At 46.6% G+C, this 20768-nt stretch overlaps 1 protein-coding gene across 1 annotated transcript in view; it reads right to left on the bottom strand.

Annotated features, from left to right (window-relative positions):
• LOC138521474 (all-trans-retinol 13,14-reductase-like) overlaps nucleotides 1-20768 on the bottom strand; it is a 194836-nt gene that overhangs the window by 110030 nt on the left and 64038 nt on the right. The window contains exons 4-6 of the mRNA XM_069634354.1: nucleotides 12459-12654; nucleotides 4680-4877; nucleotides 2578-2697 (exon numbers count right to left, since the gene is read on the bottom strand). Coding sequence (XP_069490455.1) covers nucleotides 2578-2697; nucleotides 4680-4877; nucleotides 12459-12654 — 514 coding nt within the window. The remainder of the gene's footprint in view (nucleotides 1-2577; nucleotides 2698-4679; nucleotides 4878-12458; nucleotides 12655-20768) is intronic.

Raw genomic sequence — 20768 nt, 5'->3', positions numbered from 1 at the left:
AGAGAGACATGGTAGACAGAGGGAAAAAGCACACAGAGGGACAGCGTGCACAGTGACCCCGAGTACACCTAGAGAAAGCGTGCAAAGAAGACATTGAAGACAGAGAGACCGGGAGACAGAACACACACAGAGAGATAGAGAGACAGAACATATGGGCAGTGCGCACATAGTGCCAGAACCCAGAGTGCGGACAGAGACAGTGCATGCAGAGAGACAGGGCACAGAGAGAGAGAAACAGAGTGCCCAGAGAAACAGGGCACACAGAGAGACAAGTGCACAGAGAGACACTCAGACAGAGGGCCAGAGAGAACACTTGTTCCGTTTTTGATACACCAGGTACAGCCAATTTATATGTATTCGTTTTTTGGACTCAAATTTGAATCTGAATCGAGTAATGTGATTGGTGGATGCCAGGTTCAGAAGGTTTAGTCTCGCAGGCAGCCATCTTGGGGCTGCAGAATCAGATGCGCTCCCCCAGAGCCTGTGCTGCCAATACCACGAGGGGCGCATAGCTGCCCCCTTCAGTATTCCGCGTCCGTTGGGACAGAAATACTATATAATAATGTCAGAATGTGGATGCAGGTTCTGTGCACCGTGGAGGGCGTGTTCACGTGGCCCGGAGTGCAGGATTATGCATTGTGTGCGTGTCTCTCTTGAAAGTGTGGATGACAGTTGTGTCCTATGGTCCGGGGGCTTAGTAACTGGTCTGCAGGCCCCAAAAGTACCAAATGCAGACTAATGAGTGTTGTGGAGAGTGCAGTGCGGTAACAGGCATTGTGTCTATGCCATGGCCGTGCAAACGCTGGGCACACCGAGCCTTGAGGGTTCTGCGGGAAGAGGATCTATACCCTTGGCATAGCTGATGCCAGTGCCCTGGGCACTGTACTAAGGTTACAAAGCTGAAGTATCACAATTAAAAAAAGAAATACTAAGAAAACTTTGTTCTTGGTGGTTATATGCTAACCTATATTAACACAATTCCTGCCAAATTCCCAGAAAACAAACATTTGGTGAGACAGAATGTCTAAAATAGAACCTTAAATCCACTGAAAATCACTGGTTAAGCTTACCAATGCAGCCATATTTCACCCCTCTCTCCATGGCACCACTGATGACATCACAAATTACATCATCAATGACATCACGAATGCCCTCACCTATGACATCTTCAAGGTATTTTCACCCGTTAGGAAAAGGGGATAATGGAATTGTGTTTTTGGTGCATGGCACATATGGGACATGGTCTCAGGCTATGCGCAGGTGGTTTGAGTAATGTTTAGTAAATGGAAGTAGGTAATGCCCTAGGTGCACGACCGCACAAGGTATACCTGAAGCCCATACCCTATAGGTACTGTGGGGACAGGTTATAAGACCCTACCCTATAGTTATTGTGGGGACAGGTGTGTGCCCGTGATGCAGTACCACACAAGGCATAGCTGCAGCCCATACCCAATGGGTCTTGTGGGGACAGGATTTTATGCATGACGTGCCCCAAGTGCAGTATCAAACAAGGCATAGCTGAAGCCCATACCCTATAGAACCTGTGGGGACAGGTTATAATGCATGACATTTCTGAGGTGCAGTACTGCACAAGGTATAACTGCAGCCCACACCCTATAGGTCTTGTGGGGGCAGGATATAATGCATAGCATGCCAGAGGTGCAGTGTCACACAAGGCATAGCTGCAGCCCATACCCTATAGAACTTATGGGGACAGGTTATAATGCATGCCATTTCTGAGGTGCAGTACTGCACAAGGTATAACTGCAGCCCACACCCTATAGGTCTTGTGGGGACAGGATATAATGCATAGCATGCCAGAGGTGAAGTGTCACACAAGGCATAGCTGCAGCCCATACCCTATAGGTCTTGTGGGGACAGGAAATAATGCATAGCATGCCAGAGGTGAAGTGTCACACAAGGCATAGCTGCAGCCCATACCCTATAGGTCTTGTGGGGACAGGAAATAATGCATAGCATGCCAGAGGTGAAGTGTCACACAAGGCATAGCTGCAGCCCATACCCTATAGGTCTTGTGGGGACAGGAAATAATGCATAGCATGCCGGTGGTGCAGTGTCACATAAGGCATAGTTGCAGCCCATACCCTCTAGGTCTTGTGAGGACAGGATATAATGCATAGCATGCCGAAGGTGCAGTATCACACAAGGCATAGTTGCAGCTCATATCCTCTAGGTCTTGTGTGGACAGGTTATAAAGCATGACGTGCCCCAGATTAATTTCCCCCAGGGCATGGAATCAGGCCACTCCATCTCAACACTAAGGGTATGGGTACTGCAACGGGGCTTAGCCACAGGACATGCCCCATGTGCAGTACGTATAGGGCATGGCCTGTGGGTACTGTGAGTATTGGTAGTTGTGCCCAGCGCTTGGCTGTAGGCCATGGTTCAGCCTGGGTTACCATTCCCTGTTTATTATCACATAGGACTGAAGTCACTTGCCTATAAAGTAGAACTGACCCTTGCAAGTATGTCTGCTGTTTTTATAGGTAGGTATAACTTTTATCTCCCCTAACCACATGAATGGCAGCCATATCCCCATGAGGAAGAAGGTGTTACCAGGTTGTGCGTGGATCTCTGTGGGCAGCAGCCGCTCGTAGGTGTTGAATATTCCGGCATCCGAGATGACCACAGGGGCGAAAACATTGACCTCTTCCTGACCCTTCAGCACCGCCACACCTGGGGGGACACAAATCAAGAGGGTAGATGCAACCTCTTCAGCACAAATCGATTCATTTAAGGATTGAGCCTCCTTCAACATTCATGACACCTGGACTACCCATCTGTAACCATGTCCCCAGAACCATCCAACCAATGGCTGACTCCCATCTCGGATTCCCTCTCACTCAAACACAACACTCCTCTTCTGCCAGGAAACTCAAAACCACACCCCCCTTTTCCGGGGCAATACCACTTGAAACCATGAAGGATCTCCCACCAGGGCACTCAAAAAAGAGAAGGACCTCGAAAATTCAGCTCCACTGCTGCCAGGGCTCCCAGCCAGATGACAATGTTAACGCCAGAGGACTCAGAAACATGAGCATTCAAACCCTTGATACTTCTTATCTTGCCTAAGGGCTCTGCAATTCATGGCACCTTTAATGCTGGTAGAATCAAAACCATCACAAAGCTGATGCTAAAGGAGTCCGAGCCATGCACCCTCTGGTGCCAGGGCACTCCCTTTCATTAGCCTTGCATATCAGGCCTCTCAAATTCCTGACCCACATCTGCCAGGGAACTGGAAAAATGGACCTCCCAGTTGCAACGAAACCTAAAACAATAACCTGTTCAATTGCGATTGAATGTCAAACTTGACATCAGTGTTGCCAGTCACTAAACAACAGTGACCTAAGGCACTAAGCATCAGTGATGCCAGGCACTAAACATCAGTGAAGCCAGGCACTGAACATCAGCGATGCCAGGCACTAAACATCAGTGATGCCAGGCACTAAACACCAGTGATGCCAGGGACTAAACATCAGCGATGCCAGGCACTTAACATCAGTGACCCAAGGCACTAAGCATCAGTGATGCCAGGCACTGAACATCAGCGATGCCAGGCACTCAATATCAGTGATGCCAGGGACTAAACATCAGTGATGCCAAGCACTCAACATCAGTGATGGCAGGCACTAAACATCAGTGATGCCAGGCACTCAACATCAGTGACCCAAGGCACTAAGCATCAGTGATGCCAGGCCTTAAACATCAGTGAAGCCAGGCACTGAACATCAGCGATGCCAGGCACTCAACATCAGTGATGCCAGGCACTCAACATCAGTGATGCCAGGGACTAAACATCAGCGATGCCAGGCACTAAACATCAGTGACCCAGGGCACTAAGCATCAGTGATGCCAGGCACTGAACATCAGTGATGCCAGGCACTCAACATCAGTGATGCCAGGGACTAAATATCAGTGATGCCAAGCACTCAACATCAGTGATGCCAGGGACTAAACATCAGTGATGCCAGGCACTCAACATCAGTGATGCCAGGGACTAAACATCAGTGATGCCAAGCACTCAACATCAGTGATGCCAGGGACTAAACATCAGTGTTGGCAGGCACTAAACATCAGTGATGGCAGGCAACATCAGTGACCCAAGGCACTAAGCATCAGTGATGTCAGGTACTAAACACCAGTGAAGCCAGGCACTGAAAATCAGCGATGCCAGGCACTAAACATCAGTGATGCCAGGCACTCAACATCAGTGATGTCAGGGACTAAACATCAGCGATGCCAGGCACTAAACATCAGTGACCCAAGGCACTAAGCATCAGTGATGCCAGGCACTGAACATCAGTGATGCCAGGCACTCAACATCAGTGATGCCAAGCACTCAACATCAGTGATGCCAGGGACTAAACCTCAGTGATGGCAGGCACTAAACATCAGTGATGCCAGGCACCAAAAGCTATGGCTATAGCAAGCTTGATATCTGGGTACAAACCTTACAAGGGCACAACGTTAATTCATTGAACGTTTTTCTTTCTATGGGGTTTTTCCGCAAATATTTTAACTTGATTTCTAGCCGTGGGCAGGCCTCGTGTAGACAGATTGAACGCCATTTTTCATTTGGAACCCTAACTCGCATTCCCCAGCCAACGTGCTCTTGCATAACACTCTGCTTAGCCAGGGCCCCTCAGTCCACTGCCCACCTTCAGCCGCGCCATCTTTATTCAGCAGGATGCGTGCCACCGGAGCCCGGACCAGCACCGCGCCACCGGCCTTCTCTATGACTGGGATCATGTGAAATGCAATCTCGCTAGCGCCCCCTCGCGGGTACCAGGCGCCACGCTTGTAGTGATGGATGAGGATGGCGTTGATGAGGAAGCTGGAGTCGTTCGGCGGTACACCTGTGGAGAGGCAGGGAATAACATGAGTGCAAGGCACGGATGAAGGAGAGTGCAGTCAAACGAGGCAAGAAGTGGGAACGTGGGATAAAGAAACACAGAGACAAGAGGGGGGGAAGAGGTCATGGGGAAATGGTAAGGTAAGGAAAGAGGTCTTCTATACTGTTCTTTTGCCAATATTGAGGGCCTCGATATAAGTGTTTCTGTAATTGCTTATATATTTATTTTTTTGTAATTGGTTATTTATAACGCGCTTAATAGACAGAGGTTTCTAAGCGCGGACCTGAGGATCGAACCTGTGTTGCACTGTTGTTCTGCGTCGTCTTGCTTGCAAGGTAAGCGTGTTACCCCTGAGCTATCCTCCCGAGACAAAAAGGGTGCGGGAGGGAGGTGAGGGAGTGCACGTGTTAGTAAGAGGGTGGAACGGCAAATGTGGAAAAACAGTGGTGTTGATGAGTGCAGGTCGGCAGCGCTTTTTACCTGGGTGCCAGTACAGGTTCTACTGTGTTAGAGACTGGTCAGGAATCAGGATACGTTTGGGTGTGTTAGCAATAAGGGCAGCCCCAGGGTTAAGAGAGTGGTAGTGGATGCTTGCAGTGGGGTGCTGATAGGAAAAGGACAGGCTAGGAGTCTTGTGGGTTGTCTGCTGGGAAGTAAATGCACTGTAACATTGAAAGAGGTTATCAGTGAGTAATTCGTGGGGGAGAGGTAAGGTGTAGAGGCAATATAGAGAAAAGGAAAAAGGTCACACAGTTCGCCCCTCGGGCTCCATCGTATTCGAGAGAGCTCAGAAGTAATGTTCGGGCAGCAAGGAGAAAGTGGGACCTGAATACCGTGTGCCAAGAAGAAGGGAGGAGGCTGAGGCAAACCTGTACAAACTGGTGTAAGAGCCATACATTTATTTTACTCTAAGGGAGGCAGAGGGATTGCTAACAACTGTTGTAGAAAACAACTCCTGTAATTTTTGGGCCTTGATCCATCACACTATTAAACCATTAGATCAGGCACAAACTAACCCGATATCTGGAGGAGCATGGGTGCCCCATTTTAGGGTTCTTTATAGAGATCTAACCAGCTGCGCTCATATTCCCATGTGGAGGTGGCATGGACGCTGCACTTTGACGTAAACACCACTGAGGGTCTCATTAAGAAGGCCTCTAATTCGCGAGCAGCGGGCCCACATGGTTTAACAAATGCTCTGCTGAAATTGAATCCTGAACTGTGGGCGCAGATTCTGTTTCTTCTATTTAGGGCGGTGCTTGATACAAGGGCTTTTCCCAGTTCCTGGAGTGGGTCGATAGTAGTCACAATTTACAAACAATGATCATAGATGTGACCCATGTAACTTTCATCCGATCTCACTGTTACATTCAGAGGGACACATCTTTGCATCAATTGTGTTAGGGGATTTGGAGGCCTGGTACTATCTAGTGGCCCTAACCTTCCTTCACTGTTGGAAGATATAAGGCAGACTGGACCTTCAGCCAGGATCGAATGATGAGTTATTTTTTCTACTTCTGGTGAAGCCTTCAGATGATCTGCCAAAAGCGGGGCTCAGCCCTCGTTTAAAGCCAAATGGGTCACAGTGATTGGTGTAGGCTAAGCCTACCTTAATGAATCAAAAATGGGCCCCCACCAAAAATCTCCTGCATGCGTGAGGCCATAACCAGAGTACCTTGAAACAGAAAGGGTAATGGGGTGAAAACATGTAATACTAAGTCCCACCCATCTTCCTGTGTGTTGTGAATCAAAGGGTCTTTCTGGTTAGACCAGACTTTCTGTCTCCGTCAAACCACATATTCATACCTTCTGACTGGGGTCTCCCTGTGGGGATGTTTACTGTAAACACGCAGTTCCAGACATTACATTTCCCTGTCAATCGATACTGAAGGTGGGAGCTGGCATCAGGTTGACACAGTGCATATGAACGGGTGTTGGGGGTTTCCTGTCTCCTTTGTTAGCCTCTGCGGCCAGGCCCTGCATGGACCTGTCCGAATTAAACTCTGATTAGTATGTGAAGGCTGCCACCAGCTACATGGCTCAACAAAAGGACATGGTGGATCCATGGAGTCTTTGTTAGTTAATTAGGCTGGCATTGGCAGGTGGAAGGGTTGACCTGCCACCTTCTCAGATGACATGGTTTACTCCTGGCTGTCATATGACAACTAAATATGACAGGGGGGACACTGCCTGTAGGCTGTGTCCACCCAGAGTACAAAGGTCGAGGCGTATGTCGTGCAGTGGGCATAGGAACATGTGTGCGGATTTGCCCCACATATTTTCCGGAGGTTGATCTACCATCACTCAATTTAATTTCAAATTTCCAAAAAGCCCAGGCGAGTGCACACCCACTGTGCGGGTGGCGAATTAATCACACTGCTGCTGCCGCAGAGGAAGACAACCGGCAGAGACCATACAACAGGTTCAAACTCAACAGCAATGAAACAGAAGTCATCATCCTTGGGCGGTGCCCTAACCTTTGCAGCAAGACCCTCTGGCACCTTCTGTGGATACTTGTCCCAAAAATGTCACTTAATGCTGGGTCTGCCCATCCTTTACTTCGATCATCAAATTCCCATTGGAAATGCCCACCCTCCAGTAATATAAGATGGAATCGGTAGAGTTCATAATGCAGTCTTTTTTTGGGGGTATCACCTCTGGGCACATCAAATTGGGGAAGTCGGTATCAGCTTGCCAGGTAGAAACAGAAGGACAACTCACTCGCTTCCACCTCTACCTGTAAATTATCATTCCCCCCAGGGGAGGTGCTAGACTAGAGCTGAGCACTAATAACGATTGCCTAGGACACCACCTGGAGGCGGGCAGCACATTGCTACTTAAAGCAGCAAAGGTTACTCCATTTCCATGAGAAGAGGCGGAAACATGTTACTTTGCCTACGGTGACAAAAGTCCTTGTGTCCTCTACAGTGGGTACAAGCTCAGCCCCCCATCTCCCGAGGAACCGAAGCAGAGATGCTCACATCGCACCTACCCTTGCAGATCTACAATGAGAAGAAGCCTACACCATTATCCACTTCATGGTGCTGTTATCTGATCAACAAAACAGCACAGTAAGGTCTGGATTAGTTTCTTTCCGGGATGCCTGGGCAAAGTAGCTCAGTGACTTAAGTGCTTGCTTCAGACATGGGACCAGCCTGGAGTCTTTCAAGTTGAAATCCCGGCAGTGCCGACTCAACCCTACATTCTTTAGAAGTCCATTAATGTAATACCATTCAATTGAATAATGATAACATCTATTGTTTATACGCTTAGAAGTGGGAGGAGTCCAGCATAAAGCGGTATCTAAAAACCTGAATTCGCAAGTGTTCAAGGCAAACTAACAAGAGTCCATAGATGGAGTGAGGCAGGTGTCCAGTGATAAAGTCGCCTGGGAAAAGGTTGCCAGGGGTGACACTTCCTCAAATTTGCACTCCCACGAAAATCAACCACTTTCCCCAAATATTCTAGGACTGGAGTTAGAATAGTAATTCATATCGATCCTTCAATATGTGGGGTAAGGCTATTATGGCTGCAGGGAAAAGATTTGCCTACCTGGCGACTTTTTCCTAGGGGACATTTTCACACAGAACCGGGCGGCCATGCACTTTACTATGACAGATAAAGAATGCATGCGTCCCACAAGCTCATGTACGTGCACCATGAGGCCCCTGAGTCTGCACTTTGGGGCATTGGTTCTCAGCTCAGGAAGCATATCTGCACTGCCCTTTGGACTCATTACACCAGTTATCCTAAGCAGATAAAGGGACAATTAGAGGGGTGGGAGCGTTGCATGCCTGCTTGTGAAAGGCCAGGGCAGTTTGAGGCCATCGTTGGATTCAGGTCCCTCTTCCCTGCCAGCCACCCAATGTATTATCACACTTGATTTACTCTTTTTTATGGAGGTTTACAGCATACAGCAGCTTTTGTCCCTGACCTCACAATTTGTACATGAGCGTGTCTGTTTCTGCAAGAGACGCCATCTTGGAAACCTTCTGCAGACTTTTATAGTCGCCAGAGTCCACCTGGACGGGTCATTTCACAGTCTTTTCTATTATTGTCAGACAAGTGCTATCCGTTCTCGACCCTTACCCTGGCTCCACTGTATCTCTAGCAAAAAACTAAGTAGGCAGATTACTTGTGAACTACCGCCAGAGGAAGTTACTAACTCCACCAGGTGCATTTAAACAATCTGCCCCTATCAGAGTTTACCACTGTCGGAGGTTGCAGTTCTGGAATACATCTGGAGATAATCTAGAAATATCACCTACACCAGTGGTTACCTAAAAGGTGTCCTTTTAAACATGACTTTTCAGCCAATTCCACCTTCAATGTGAAGGTGACAATGGATAATGTACACCAGTGGTTCATACCACTATCGGACCTTCTTGTATGCAGTAGTGGAATACCGCCAGTGGTATCTGCTCAAAACAAAAACTGGGCAGACGGTTTGCCAAATACTGACAATTTAATGTTACCGCCCAACTCTGAGTCACTACCTAAACTGCTTATTGTGTTTCTCCTCTTCAATTTTAAAGGTTGTCTCCAGAGACTGAATTAGAATTTGATTTGAAAATACTTAGCTCACTGTTTTAGGATTTAGGAAGTGAAATATATTTTGGGGCATACAAACATAGTTGCACAGATATTTTACTTGTAATCCAAGCAATGTTGTGGCTAGCAATTGCTGTGAAAGCAAAGGAACATTTTTGAAAAAAAAACAGATGTTGCAGCCAATGTCGGCTTGAGTTCCTATCTAGAGCGAAGCCTTTGTGCCTCTCTGGTTCCTTTCTCAGATGGCCAAGGGTCTGCACCAGGGGTGCCTGTATTGTGGCTGCAGCAATATATGTACAATTCCGAGAAATAAAGTTGGTACCCTTTAGTGCGCTCCTTGGGAAGAATTACTCAATCACTTGGTTATGTTAATTCCAATTTGTTTATTCAGTATAGGTTCTGGATACTCCATACACTTAAAGTTTCAATAAACAAACTTTGTCTCCCAAATTGTCTCCCAACACGTGTTTCCCCATGACTTTAGCCACGGTTCCTCAGGGGAGATTCCTTGTCATGTTTCTCATAATTCTGATTCAGTATTGATTGGTATTCAATTTTCTCTCTCATCGGCTCTCTATTTGTCTTCCTTTTGTTCTTTTTCCCTTTTTTTTCCCTTTTTTTTCCTTTTTTTCTTTTTTTCCCCTTGTGTGTAGATTCTTGTGGATTCAAAGATGTTCCTTTCTCTCGGTACGATTGCCTCTGTGCATCCGTGGAATAGTGGAATACCGCCAGTGGTATCTGCTCAAAACAAAAACTGGGCAGACAGTTTGCCAAATACTGACAATTTAATGTTACCGCCCAACTCTGAGTCACTACCTAAACTGCTTATTGTGTTTCTCCTCTTCAATTTTAAAGGTTGTCTCCAGAGACTGAATTAGAATTTGATTTGAAAATACTTAGCTCACTGTTTTAGGATTTAGGAAGTGAAATATATTTTGGGGCATACAAACATAGTTGCACAGATATTTTACTTGTAATCCAAACAATGTTGTGGCTAGCAATTGCTGTGAAAGCAAAGGAACATGTTTACCACATAGGCTGCCTTGACATCAGGCAGCACCATAGCAAAGATCCTCTCCATGGTGGGTGCTGCTCATGCCCCTCCTTTGAACACAACCCTTCAGCAGCGCAGCTGGCAGAAAGGGCCAGACACGTGTATATTTGACTCCCTATTTTTCGCTGTTTGGTGTATGGGCCAGACATTAGGGCATAAAGCAGGTAATTGCGCCACTTACATGGAGCCTTGCAGTACCATGTACCCAATAGCCTTTCGCTGATAAAGTGTGTTCAAGCATAACTCCTGAGACTCTCCGCTCCTACAGGGTGACCTTTAGTTCTGATTTCATGTTCCCTTGAGGAATAGGATCGACCATCTTTCCCGTGACCTCCCTCAGGGAAGCACAGTGATACAGGGAAGCACAGTGATACACAGGGTCTTTTTTCAAGCTAATCCTCTTCCTGTGCATCCCATCAGTAATAGAGTATATGATATGAAGATGTTCTTGGTTGTAAAGGCAGTGAAGAGCAGCCTTAACACGAGTCCTTCATGTATTTACAGATGCGTCATAACCTCTAGCAAGTGGGTGAGAACTATTATATGGACGATTGTCCCAGTTTTGACACTCGGATCGAATTATAAACACAGGAGGTGACTTACCAGGCCTACTTTGTGCTACCTACATATTATGTTATACATTACTACATTGTTTGGAAGAGTCTTTGCTTACAATGACCTTTTTGTGGTTATTTTCAGAACCTGTAAATAAGGATACCCCTGATGAAGCGAATTGCTACTCGAAACACATTGGGTTCAGCTGCTTTTGCTTGAAATTATTCAAAATAATATTGTGAAAAATATTTTGTGTTAATAACGATTTGGATACCAAATGCATTGTGTTTTCTAACATTCTATGACCATTATCTACGTCAGAATGATGCAGACCAAATCATAATTATTATTATTCCTACGTTGAATCATCTGGCTATCAGGCCACAGATAGAGTGCAGGGGATGGGAGTTCCCAAGGATTGGGAACTTGTTTCTCTTTCACTTGGTTTATAACATGTCAGTTCCCATGTTATTAGAATCCTCATGACTACTCTCCTGCTCGGTGACCTTCAACACCTTATTAGTTTCTTAAGCTACTCATAGCAGAAATTCAGGCATGTGTACAACCATATAAAGCCCAGATCTCCTAGAGCGGGAGAGAACCTGAACAGGAAGGTGGCAGATGGAGTTCGGCCCACCCTGAGACGCATCACCATAGTATGGTAGAGCGTTGGAGAACACCAGGTCAAAAATGTGGGAACAAGATAGGAGTAAAGCACGGTCAGCTGATGTCAGGAGAAGATGTCAGGAGAAGAATTTAGTCTGAAAATTCACAAGATCAGAAGACAGAGCATGTAAATGGTGTCCATGATTAAAAGAACCACTCCAGGAGAAAGCAAGCCAAGGCAAGGCGCCGAGGGATGGCAAGAGGCCCTCCTAGAACGGACCTCAAGTGGGATATCAGAAGAGCATTTATTCTAGCAGGAGATAGACCACAGCAAGCATGAGCAGACAGGTCTCAGGCAATGTTTGTGAATTGAGACCCCTGATTATGGCATGCCTCGAACCAGGGTGAGTTTTTTCCATTGTATCTGTCCCATGAGAAAAGGGGCAGTGGAGCCATTTTGTTGGCCGTATAAGAAATGGTAACCAGAGTGAATATGAAGGAATAGAAACCAGATCCTATAACAGGTGTCTGAAACCTGCGGATCTGCAGATGTGTTGGACTATGACTCCCATGATCTCTCACCTTTGACTATGCTGCCTAGGGCTGATGGGAGTTGTAGTCAAAAACATTTGGAGAACCAAAGGTTGCAGAGCCCTTTCCTAACAGGAGATGGTCTCCAAAAGGAATGTTGGGTATGGACAGCAGCCTATGAGGAGAGAAGCTCTCTATTACATGGGCGCTGGAGGTCGTAAAAAGGATTTTGGCTCCAGACTTCCCCTCAGTACACAGAGCAAGCATAACCAAGGACATTCTCTCACCATAGAAGAGGTAGCTGAGGACCGCCTGCAGGTCCTTGTTGCTGGTGAGCTGGCTCAGGATGCTGGTGTGGCTGGATGCTGCCATTTTAAATACGGGGGAAATCCAGTGTATGAGCCCTGAGCGGATCAGGGCCAGGGAGAGGCACTGTGGGATCATTTTCAGCATCGCGATCAGTGGAACACGGGTGGCAGCAATCTGTGAAAATAGATCATGATATCCTGATTTGAGCATATCTTTCTCTAGGGCATTCAGCCTAATCTTACAAGCCAAAACAAAATGCTGAGTTATCTACATGCAATCAGTTTCCAGTTTACGGCACGCCATGTAATTAATGTATTAAAAAATGAATCCTTTACACAAGAAGATTAGTCCAAAATCAAGTATGTTTCACTGTTTCCAATGGAGATAAAACCAATCAACATAGTCCTAATACTGTTCCTATTGTGTGTCCCAAATGCCAGAGGTTCGAATCCCAGCAGTGCCAAATCAGCCCTCTGGGGTCATAAGTACCGTTCATTTCAGAAGGCGTGGCACGTTATACGCAGTGCTATGATTACATGGTGGATTTTAAGCAGGGGTCAAGTCCTAAAAAATTAAAATGGGGGCCTCATTAACATACGCGATGGGATTTGATGTCACCAGAAATTAGCATATCAAGATGACATATGCAGATTTCATTCATGGGTTTTGCATAGCCATACAAATTGCACACGACAAATGGGCATTTGCCTTTCATAAAATCAGCATACAGAAACAAGAGAGGATATGTTCTCCTAGTAGGGTTTGAAAATGCTAAAAAGTACATTTTAAACCCCAAGCATTAAATGCCAATGTTTTCCCTGGAGAGTGCAGTCACGAAATGTGAAATTGCACCTTTAGTTGTTCATTGTTTTGCACCAGGTTATGTGGTTTAGTGGTGAAGTGTCACACATGTGAACCCGTGGTCCGTGGTGCAAATCCCCAGGTTGTGCTTAAAATCATAATTTCAAAAAAGACAGTTACAATGTCTTGTTTTAAACAAGGCCTCTAAAATACCATCAGGGACGGTGTCCACCCTCTGACAAAAGTGTGGGAACGCCGTCCACCCGTGTGTACCCTCGACTTGAGCCCTGGGTTTAAGTGAAAGGCATGCCAAATACTCTAATGCTCGTCAGCCATTTTAGGGGAGGTGCCATAGTCTCGGTTTTCTTGAAATGGTGGGGGGCGCCTCTCAGTTTCCAGCATGTAAAGATTGGAGAGGTAATGTTATTTTCTAGTTTGCCAACACCAATACGCAGCAAAAACTCTAAAGCACACACCCAACGTCACCTCAGCCATGATAACAACTGGATAAACCTGGGTGAGCACATTCGGACCATCCCCAAATCACACAAAGGTTCACTGTATGTGGGATTCTCAGGGTTCGCTGAGCTTTAAGGAGTTCAAAGAAAACAGTGTAAACTTAATGCAAAAGTTATAGCCTTGGCACTTGGCCACTTCTCGCTTCATACATTGCCCTTACTTTTCTGGTCACCTTGTGTTATTGACAGAACCTGCGCATAACCCTCACAGTAATAACACATGTCCAAGGGCCACTTATTCTTTGTGGCTTAAAAGGCTGCAGGTTTATTACATATACACACCAATCAACATCGATTCAGTTGCACTTCATGATTGCCAACACTGCAAATCACACTTTGGCTGCATTATTACTCTTTGGTTCAAAACATTATATTTGCAATACAAAACCATTTCTCCTTAAGCGGCAGCCAGCCGACTAACTTACATTTTTCTAACTCCCCACTCGGCCAAAGCTCCCCATCCAAAAGTCTCATCGGTCATCATGCCCTTGCAGGAGATTCTGGGCTGGAGGAGCCCCGTTCCTGATGGGGGAAGCTGAGCTTTATTTCTTCATTAAAGCCCTCCTCACCGATGGGCCCCAGACGGAGGCTCACCACGGGAGGGGCGAAAACTCCTCCTGATTATTTCCAAGCTCACTTCATAGGGCTTCATCGCGAGTTGGGTGGTATCACTGCCTATGCTAATAGCGTTACCACCAACCGGACCTGCGCTATTAGTGCCGGATCAAGGGTTGGGCGGTAATGGGTATTCCACATTCCCCATTGGGTCCATTGGACCCAATGAGGCATTTGCAGTGCAATTAGCGCACGTTAATCGTGCTGCGCTAATTTGACCTGAAAATGGGAATTTAGCTGGTGCATTTACCCTCAGCTTAGAGCTGGGGGTAAATGCTGCCAGACTTGTGATTGGGCGGACCGTTAAATGCAGCGGAATAGCTTTAGCACTGCATTTAAGGACTACTGGCAAATTTGTGATGGGCCCATAGTCTTTTAAGTCCAACTTGTCGCCTGAATTCCGCCATGCCACAGAAGAGTCCACGCCCTTCTTTCGCTCCCCCATAAAGATCCCCTTCACAACTCCCTCAAGTTGCTATTTAAGTTCCGTAAGAAATTATCCGTACCCTTCTCAGAAAGGTGCTCCGCATCTCCTTCCTACTCTCTGTACGAACGAGTGACTAATCACCCATGCTATTTTTCTGCTTTTCGTGGAGTTCTCCTATCTTCCCTCCATACCACTCCACAGCATACACTCACTAGCTGGAATGGCACTTTATTCTCTGTCTCCGCACGGCGCTCCGTTACTACTAGAAGAGGCCCAGATAAGTGATTTCCCATTGACCTCTACTTGCCAACACTTGCATGGGTGATACCACATATAAAAACCACCATTTCCTATCAGTGCCTTTCCTTCAAGGCTTACTGCATAACTCCCCACAGGGGGTGGAATACGTCAGGATTCTTCTCCCCAATAAACATACTGGTGAAAACTAGAGTCGCGCCTTCCGCTGCACAGAATAACAAGTTCCCTGTCATCGTGTAATGACCATGATGTGTAGTCCCTCAATGCTCACACCTAAGCGCCTCACCAAGAAAATACCTAGATATAATATCACCCCACCAAAATTGATATTCATTTATTAACCTGGAAGGATGAAATGCTGAGTTGCCCTTGACGGGCCACGAGCATGCAGCTCACACACAGATCGCAGCAGCGAGCGCTGGACCCGATATTGCATCCTGCCAGTGGCTCTCTATTATCTCGGAACCCCACCCAAGAACACTCCTCTCGTACAATCCTTGTGTGGTGCGGTCTGCCTGAGAACATTCCCTCATTGAGCATAATAAAGTCAAGCAGAACTGCTCCCCTTCTCCCCTCGTCTGGTTGCAAAACTCTGAAATTGTGGACATTCTCAACATTCTCATGCTCCAATGACAGTTCCATGTGATAATGTCCCTGCAAAAATGTCGCAATACAAAAAATTGCAGTTTTTTGCAGAGACTTCATTAGAAGCAACACGCGGGAGATAACCTCGCAACACTCCAAACCTTTTTTTTCACGGGTAACCCTGTCCCTATATATATGGTCACCTATATAATGTTGCCACAAACTTTTCCCAGCGACATTATGTGCGGCGACCATGTAAATAAAGGGGCATTATTACCTGATACCCCAATGACAGTAATAACTTGTCAATACTTTCAAGATCGTGGACCAGCCTGGGTCATTCGGCACCGCACTATTCGCGACAGTGCAAGCGGTATTCCCAATTACGATGCCACGACCAAGTACAAATGTCTTTTGGGCTGAGCTACGATAAGTTCAGCTCCCCGCCGCGGGGAAGACCAATGGGCCACTGCCGTTGCAAACTGTCAAAACGTGACCTTACCTTTTCCGCATGGGAGGGACATACCTGTCAAAAGCATCTCCACTAATGCACAACGGACTTCCTTCTCTTAAGCCTGTAATCGCTGCTTTATTGCTATTACTCAACTTTCTGCCCTACTCTGGGTATCTTTTCTACTCAAGAGGTCTAGCCTTTCTCTGTTACCCATGGGCTGATGTGTTGAAAATACGTCTGCATAGCCTGCGTGATGCCCACCTTTCAAACCCCAGAACCAAGATAGCCAAATTACATGATTGCCGTGCTAAAAACTGCTGGCTAGCAACATGGGAGGCTGTCGCTGGGGGCTCCCCGAGAAGCTCAAGGCCGCTTCTACCTGGCATTTACCCTTTCAACGACAAGAAATAATGTACTAAGACGTTGGGCCTGCTCATACCTCTTCCTCATACCTCCAACTCCTACGTCATCAGAACTTGGCCCGTTAATGTTACGCTGTAATTGCGTTTTTCTCGCGGGGGCCTGAATGTGTAGAGCAGCTGACTGTACTGATCTGTTTCAAGAAACCTCCCTCCCAGTATCAGTCAGGGGCACCGAGTACGGAGGGCTCCGGGGCCCAGGCCCCTCGGCAAAATCAAGTCGGGGCTGAGCCCCCCCACCTTCGGAGTGAAGTGATGCAGGATCAATGGCCCTTTCCATCGATCCTGCATCACTTCTCTCCGGCGGGTAAAAGCATCCGGCCCTTATGCCTGACAATAGCCAACATCTATTTTACTAACCAAGGGCCGCTGCTTGACAAAAAAGCGCCTCGTGCTTCCTATAAGGGAGCTTGGAAGCTCAAACACATTAGTCGGTCTCCGTCAATCGACGTCATAGGGGCTAAGGCCAAGGAGAGAGGCGCAGCCCACGATTCATATGGAAGGCATTCATTTGCATTTATTTAAAAAAAAAATGTACCAGTTGACAAATCAATGACATCGGAGAAAACTAATCTTTATTATTGTAAACGCAATCATAGATTGCACATTCTGCACCGCAGGGACAATCGTTCTCCACTCGAAAAGGTGCACTTGACTGTTTATTTAATGTATTTATTATTTATTTTGACACTTATGTAACGCACCGAACCCAAAGGTATCTGGACGCTTGTACTTAAGAACTTGGGTACAGGAGTAGCAGATACAGTTACTGTGGTTCCAGAGTGCAAGTGCTTAATGATCAAGTCAGGTGGGTTACATAGTATGGGTAAGCTATGTGGGCAGCGCAAGGCTGCAAGGACAAATCAGGTGGTTATATTGTAAAGACATGGCATGTGGGCAGCGCAAGGCTAAATCAGATAGTTACATATCATAGTCAAGGCATGTGGGCAGCGCGAGGCTACAGGGACAAATCAGGTAGTTACATAACATAGTCACGGCATGTGGGCAGCGCCAGCTGCAGGCACAAATCAGGTAGTTACATAGCATGTGGGCAGCACAAGGCTACAGGGACAAATCAGGTCGTTACAAAGCCTATTCAGAGCCTGTGGGTAGCGCAAGGCTGAGAGGACAAATCAGGTAGTTACATTGCCTGTGGGCAGCGCAAGGCTGCAAGCTCCAGCCAAGTGGTTGCATTGTAAGGAGCACTTCAGACAGGACAAGAATAAAACGTAATCTGCCATTATTGTAATTGCAGATGAATTTATTCAACAAACTGTTCTCCGGAAAAATACATTTAGCCTGGGGAAGGTGCTGCAATGAAAACAGTTCACCTGTTCTCCTGGCTGGCCAATCTACAGCAGCACTACTGTAAGTTTGTATTTTTGATGTTTTACTGAACTATGGCACCACACATGTCTTGCTTGGTAGTTTTTATTCGGGAAACGTCTTTACTTCTCGTTTCCCTTGAATTGGGAACTTCTTTTTGGTGGTGGTGGTACTCCACCTCGCGGCTGTACCTTCTGTTTAGCAAGCATTTCATTCTCCCATCCTAGTTGTGTTGCTCTGCCTTTTGAGGGAGGGCTACTACAACCTGGATGATTATAGAGGGGTGGAGTAGGGGCAGTGATGGCTTACTAGAATGCAACTGGAAGGCTTAAATCTCCTTCTTACTTGACTTTAGTATATGTGGTACATGCTAGCCAATGTTTCCACTGTTCTGTGTTGGTGCAACGGCGCGCATCCACCCCCTCAGACTCCAACGTGCGCCTTTGCACCAAGTTGGTGACTACATGCAAATTTGCGGTCATATAACTGCCAGTGATGTCACTTCCTGTATTTGGGCCCCCCCCCCACGGGAAATTCATAAGTCGGCTCCCCTGCTATCAGTCACACCCTCCTATAACCTGCTGCCACCAGTAACTGTCAACCGTTAACTGGCCGTTAACCCAGAACTCGCTTTCTGCAAGACATTAACTCACCAGAGCACGGCATTCGCGAACCGTACTTCACTCTGTAATTTCTAGTTCCCAGTTCAGTAAACTCCTAGAGCCTGGATGATACACTGACCAGCAGGGTTACTTCAGAACTGTTTCCCAATTCGCTAATTTCATGAAAGTACATAACATACAGCATCTGAGAGGATAAATACACCGATAAAAAAGGACCTCGGAACAGTTGACATCAGAGAATCCCCCTCTTTTCCTCTTTGGCATCCAGCTACCCACATCCACGTGTCAGTGATACAAGCCGCTGGTAACCGTTTCTTCCGTGAATGATGCCAGCTGCTGAAGCAAAGTGCGACTCCATTTTGTGAAGCAGAATTAAGCCCATATTGCAAAGGACTAACAAGGCCAAGATTCATATTCCAGCCAAAGCCAAAGGAAAGCGCAAAATCGAAACTCAGTAAGAAGAAGGTCATGCCTGGCAATTCGAGGTCAACCTAAGGAAGGGAGGAGAGCAGCAACCCCGGAGAATCGAAACTTCAGAGCATACCAGCCAGCCAGTGAAGGTCGAGATAAGGAGGCCCCAGGCATGTGGCAAGGCTATGGAAGAATTAAATACACGAAAAGAGGGAAAATGAAGCAGATTCACGGTGAACAGACACGTGACCAGCCAAGGGCAAAGAGGTACCAACATCTGATGTCACCCAAAACCTGAGGATGCCATATCTTTTCCTGATAAGAACTACAGTTTCGAGGCCATCCTCAGCCAACTAATTGACACATAGCCCGAGAGGTACTGATTGATGGAAGGGAGGCAAGGTGAATCTTGGGGCACTCCGCATCTGGGTGTCCATTCTGCATGCTGCTAATTAAAGTGGAGATTTATGCCTAGGGGTGTAACCCACCCAATCACAATGGACCAAATAATCTAGGGTCCTATAGCTTGTAGAACCAATAAGATGTCGTAGTTGTAGTGACATCTATCACGAGTGATGTAGTGGGATGGGCGTAGACGCCCACCCGATAAGAGTTATCCAATCCACATGCTCTGTTACCATATACAGATATAGCACCTATATTTAAGTTACCATTCCGACCAATAGAATTGCATGACAAACATATGAGTTTTGCACGTCAAATGATGACGAGATTTGCCCATACAAGTTGCTGTCTGATTGAAGAATTGGGGGAGTTGAAGCGAGACAGGCGATCGCGACTCTGTTGATTACCATTTGTTTCCCCGTTTTTTGTACTTGTCATTAAACGGGCTTCCCTTTGCTAAACTATTGAGTTGTCCTTATTGAAGTGTGTCAGAGTAAGTGAATCCTGCACCCTAACCTCCTCAAGGTGCAGCTATCTTGTTTTACAGGTACTAGAGGGTGAGCTCTGACCTATGGGCCTGTCAGAGGACGCTCCGCCCTCCTGTACACTTGGTAGCGTGAGGATAGTTCGACCATCAACTATTGATGAATTAATACTAAGACACCCATAGACCGACGGCACAAAGTAACTCTAGGCCTTCGGCAATATCACAAGTCCTTCGCCATTCAGCTGAGTAGACTGAGAAGCTTCCCGTGGACAATGATAGAAGTATGTCCATCAAATCTGCAGTAGGTCTGAAGGAACCTGCCTTTCCGAGCATAACCCTTCTCATTCTCGCAGCGGATCGGACGAAAAGACTGCAAGAGGCAGGAAAAAGGAGGGGCGGTGATCCCGAAGTTCCAGAGAGGAAATGATGCGAGCGGTGAGTGAAACAATAAACTCATTACTTTGGCAAATGTCTTATAGGCATTAGAACAAGTAAGGGAAAGGCTACGGAGGGTGGCGGAGAAAAATAAAAATAGTCAGAAGTAGAGAAGACTATAAATATAAGGGGTTAATGACTCGAGTATAAATTGATAAAAAGTGGTTACCGGGAGGTCACTCGAGAGGAAAAAGTAGAGGATACCAGGAGGACACCCGAGAGGAAAAAGTAGAGGATACCGGGAGGGCACCCGAAAGAAAAAAGTAAAGAGGATTCGCCTTGTTCCTGCGCTTTAATAAAGCGGTCAGAAGAAACGTGAACTCAGAGCCCACATAATGGGGGACGATTAGACTACGGTGATGATTAAAGACGGCACTAAAGGAGTTTGTTTAAACCCCATGTCGGGGTATTGATTAGAAGGCAGGTATATGTGTGTCCAGCTGGTGTCCGTCTAGTCTGTCAAATGTCTGTCATGCGTGTCCTGTTATATGTCAATATGTGAAGAACTGTATCATTGATAGTTT

The sequence above is a fragment of the Ambystoma mexicanum genome, chromosome 13 (assembly GCF_040938575.1).
Source record: "Ambystoma mexicanum isolate Mex_15411 chromosome 13, UKY_AmexF1_1, whole genome shotgun sequence".
Taxonomy (NCBI): domain Eukaryota; kingdom Metazoa; phylum Chordata; class Amphibia; order Caudata; family Ambystomatidae; genus Ambystoma; species Ambystoma mexicanum.
The sequence above is the reverse complement of the archived record's forward strand: the minus strand, read 5'-3'. Positions and strand labels throughout refer to the sequence as shown.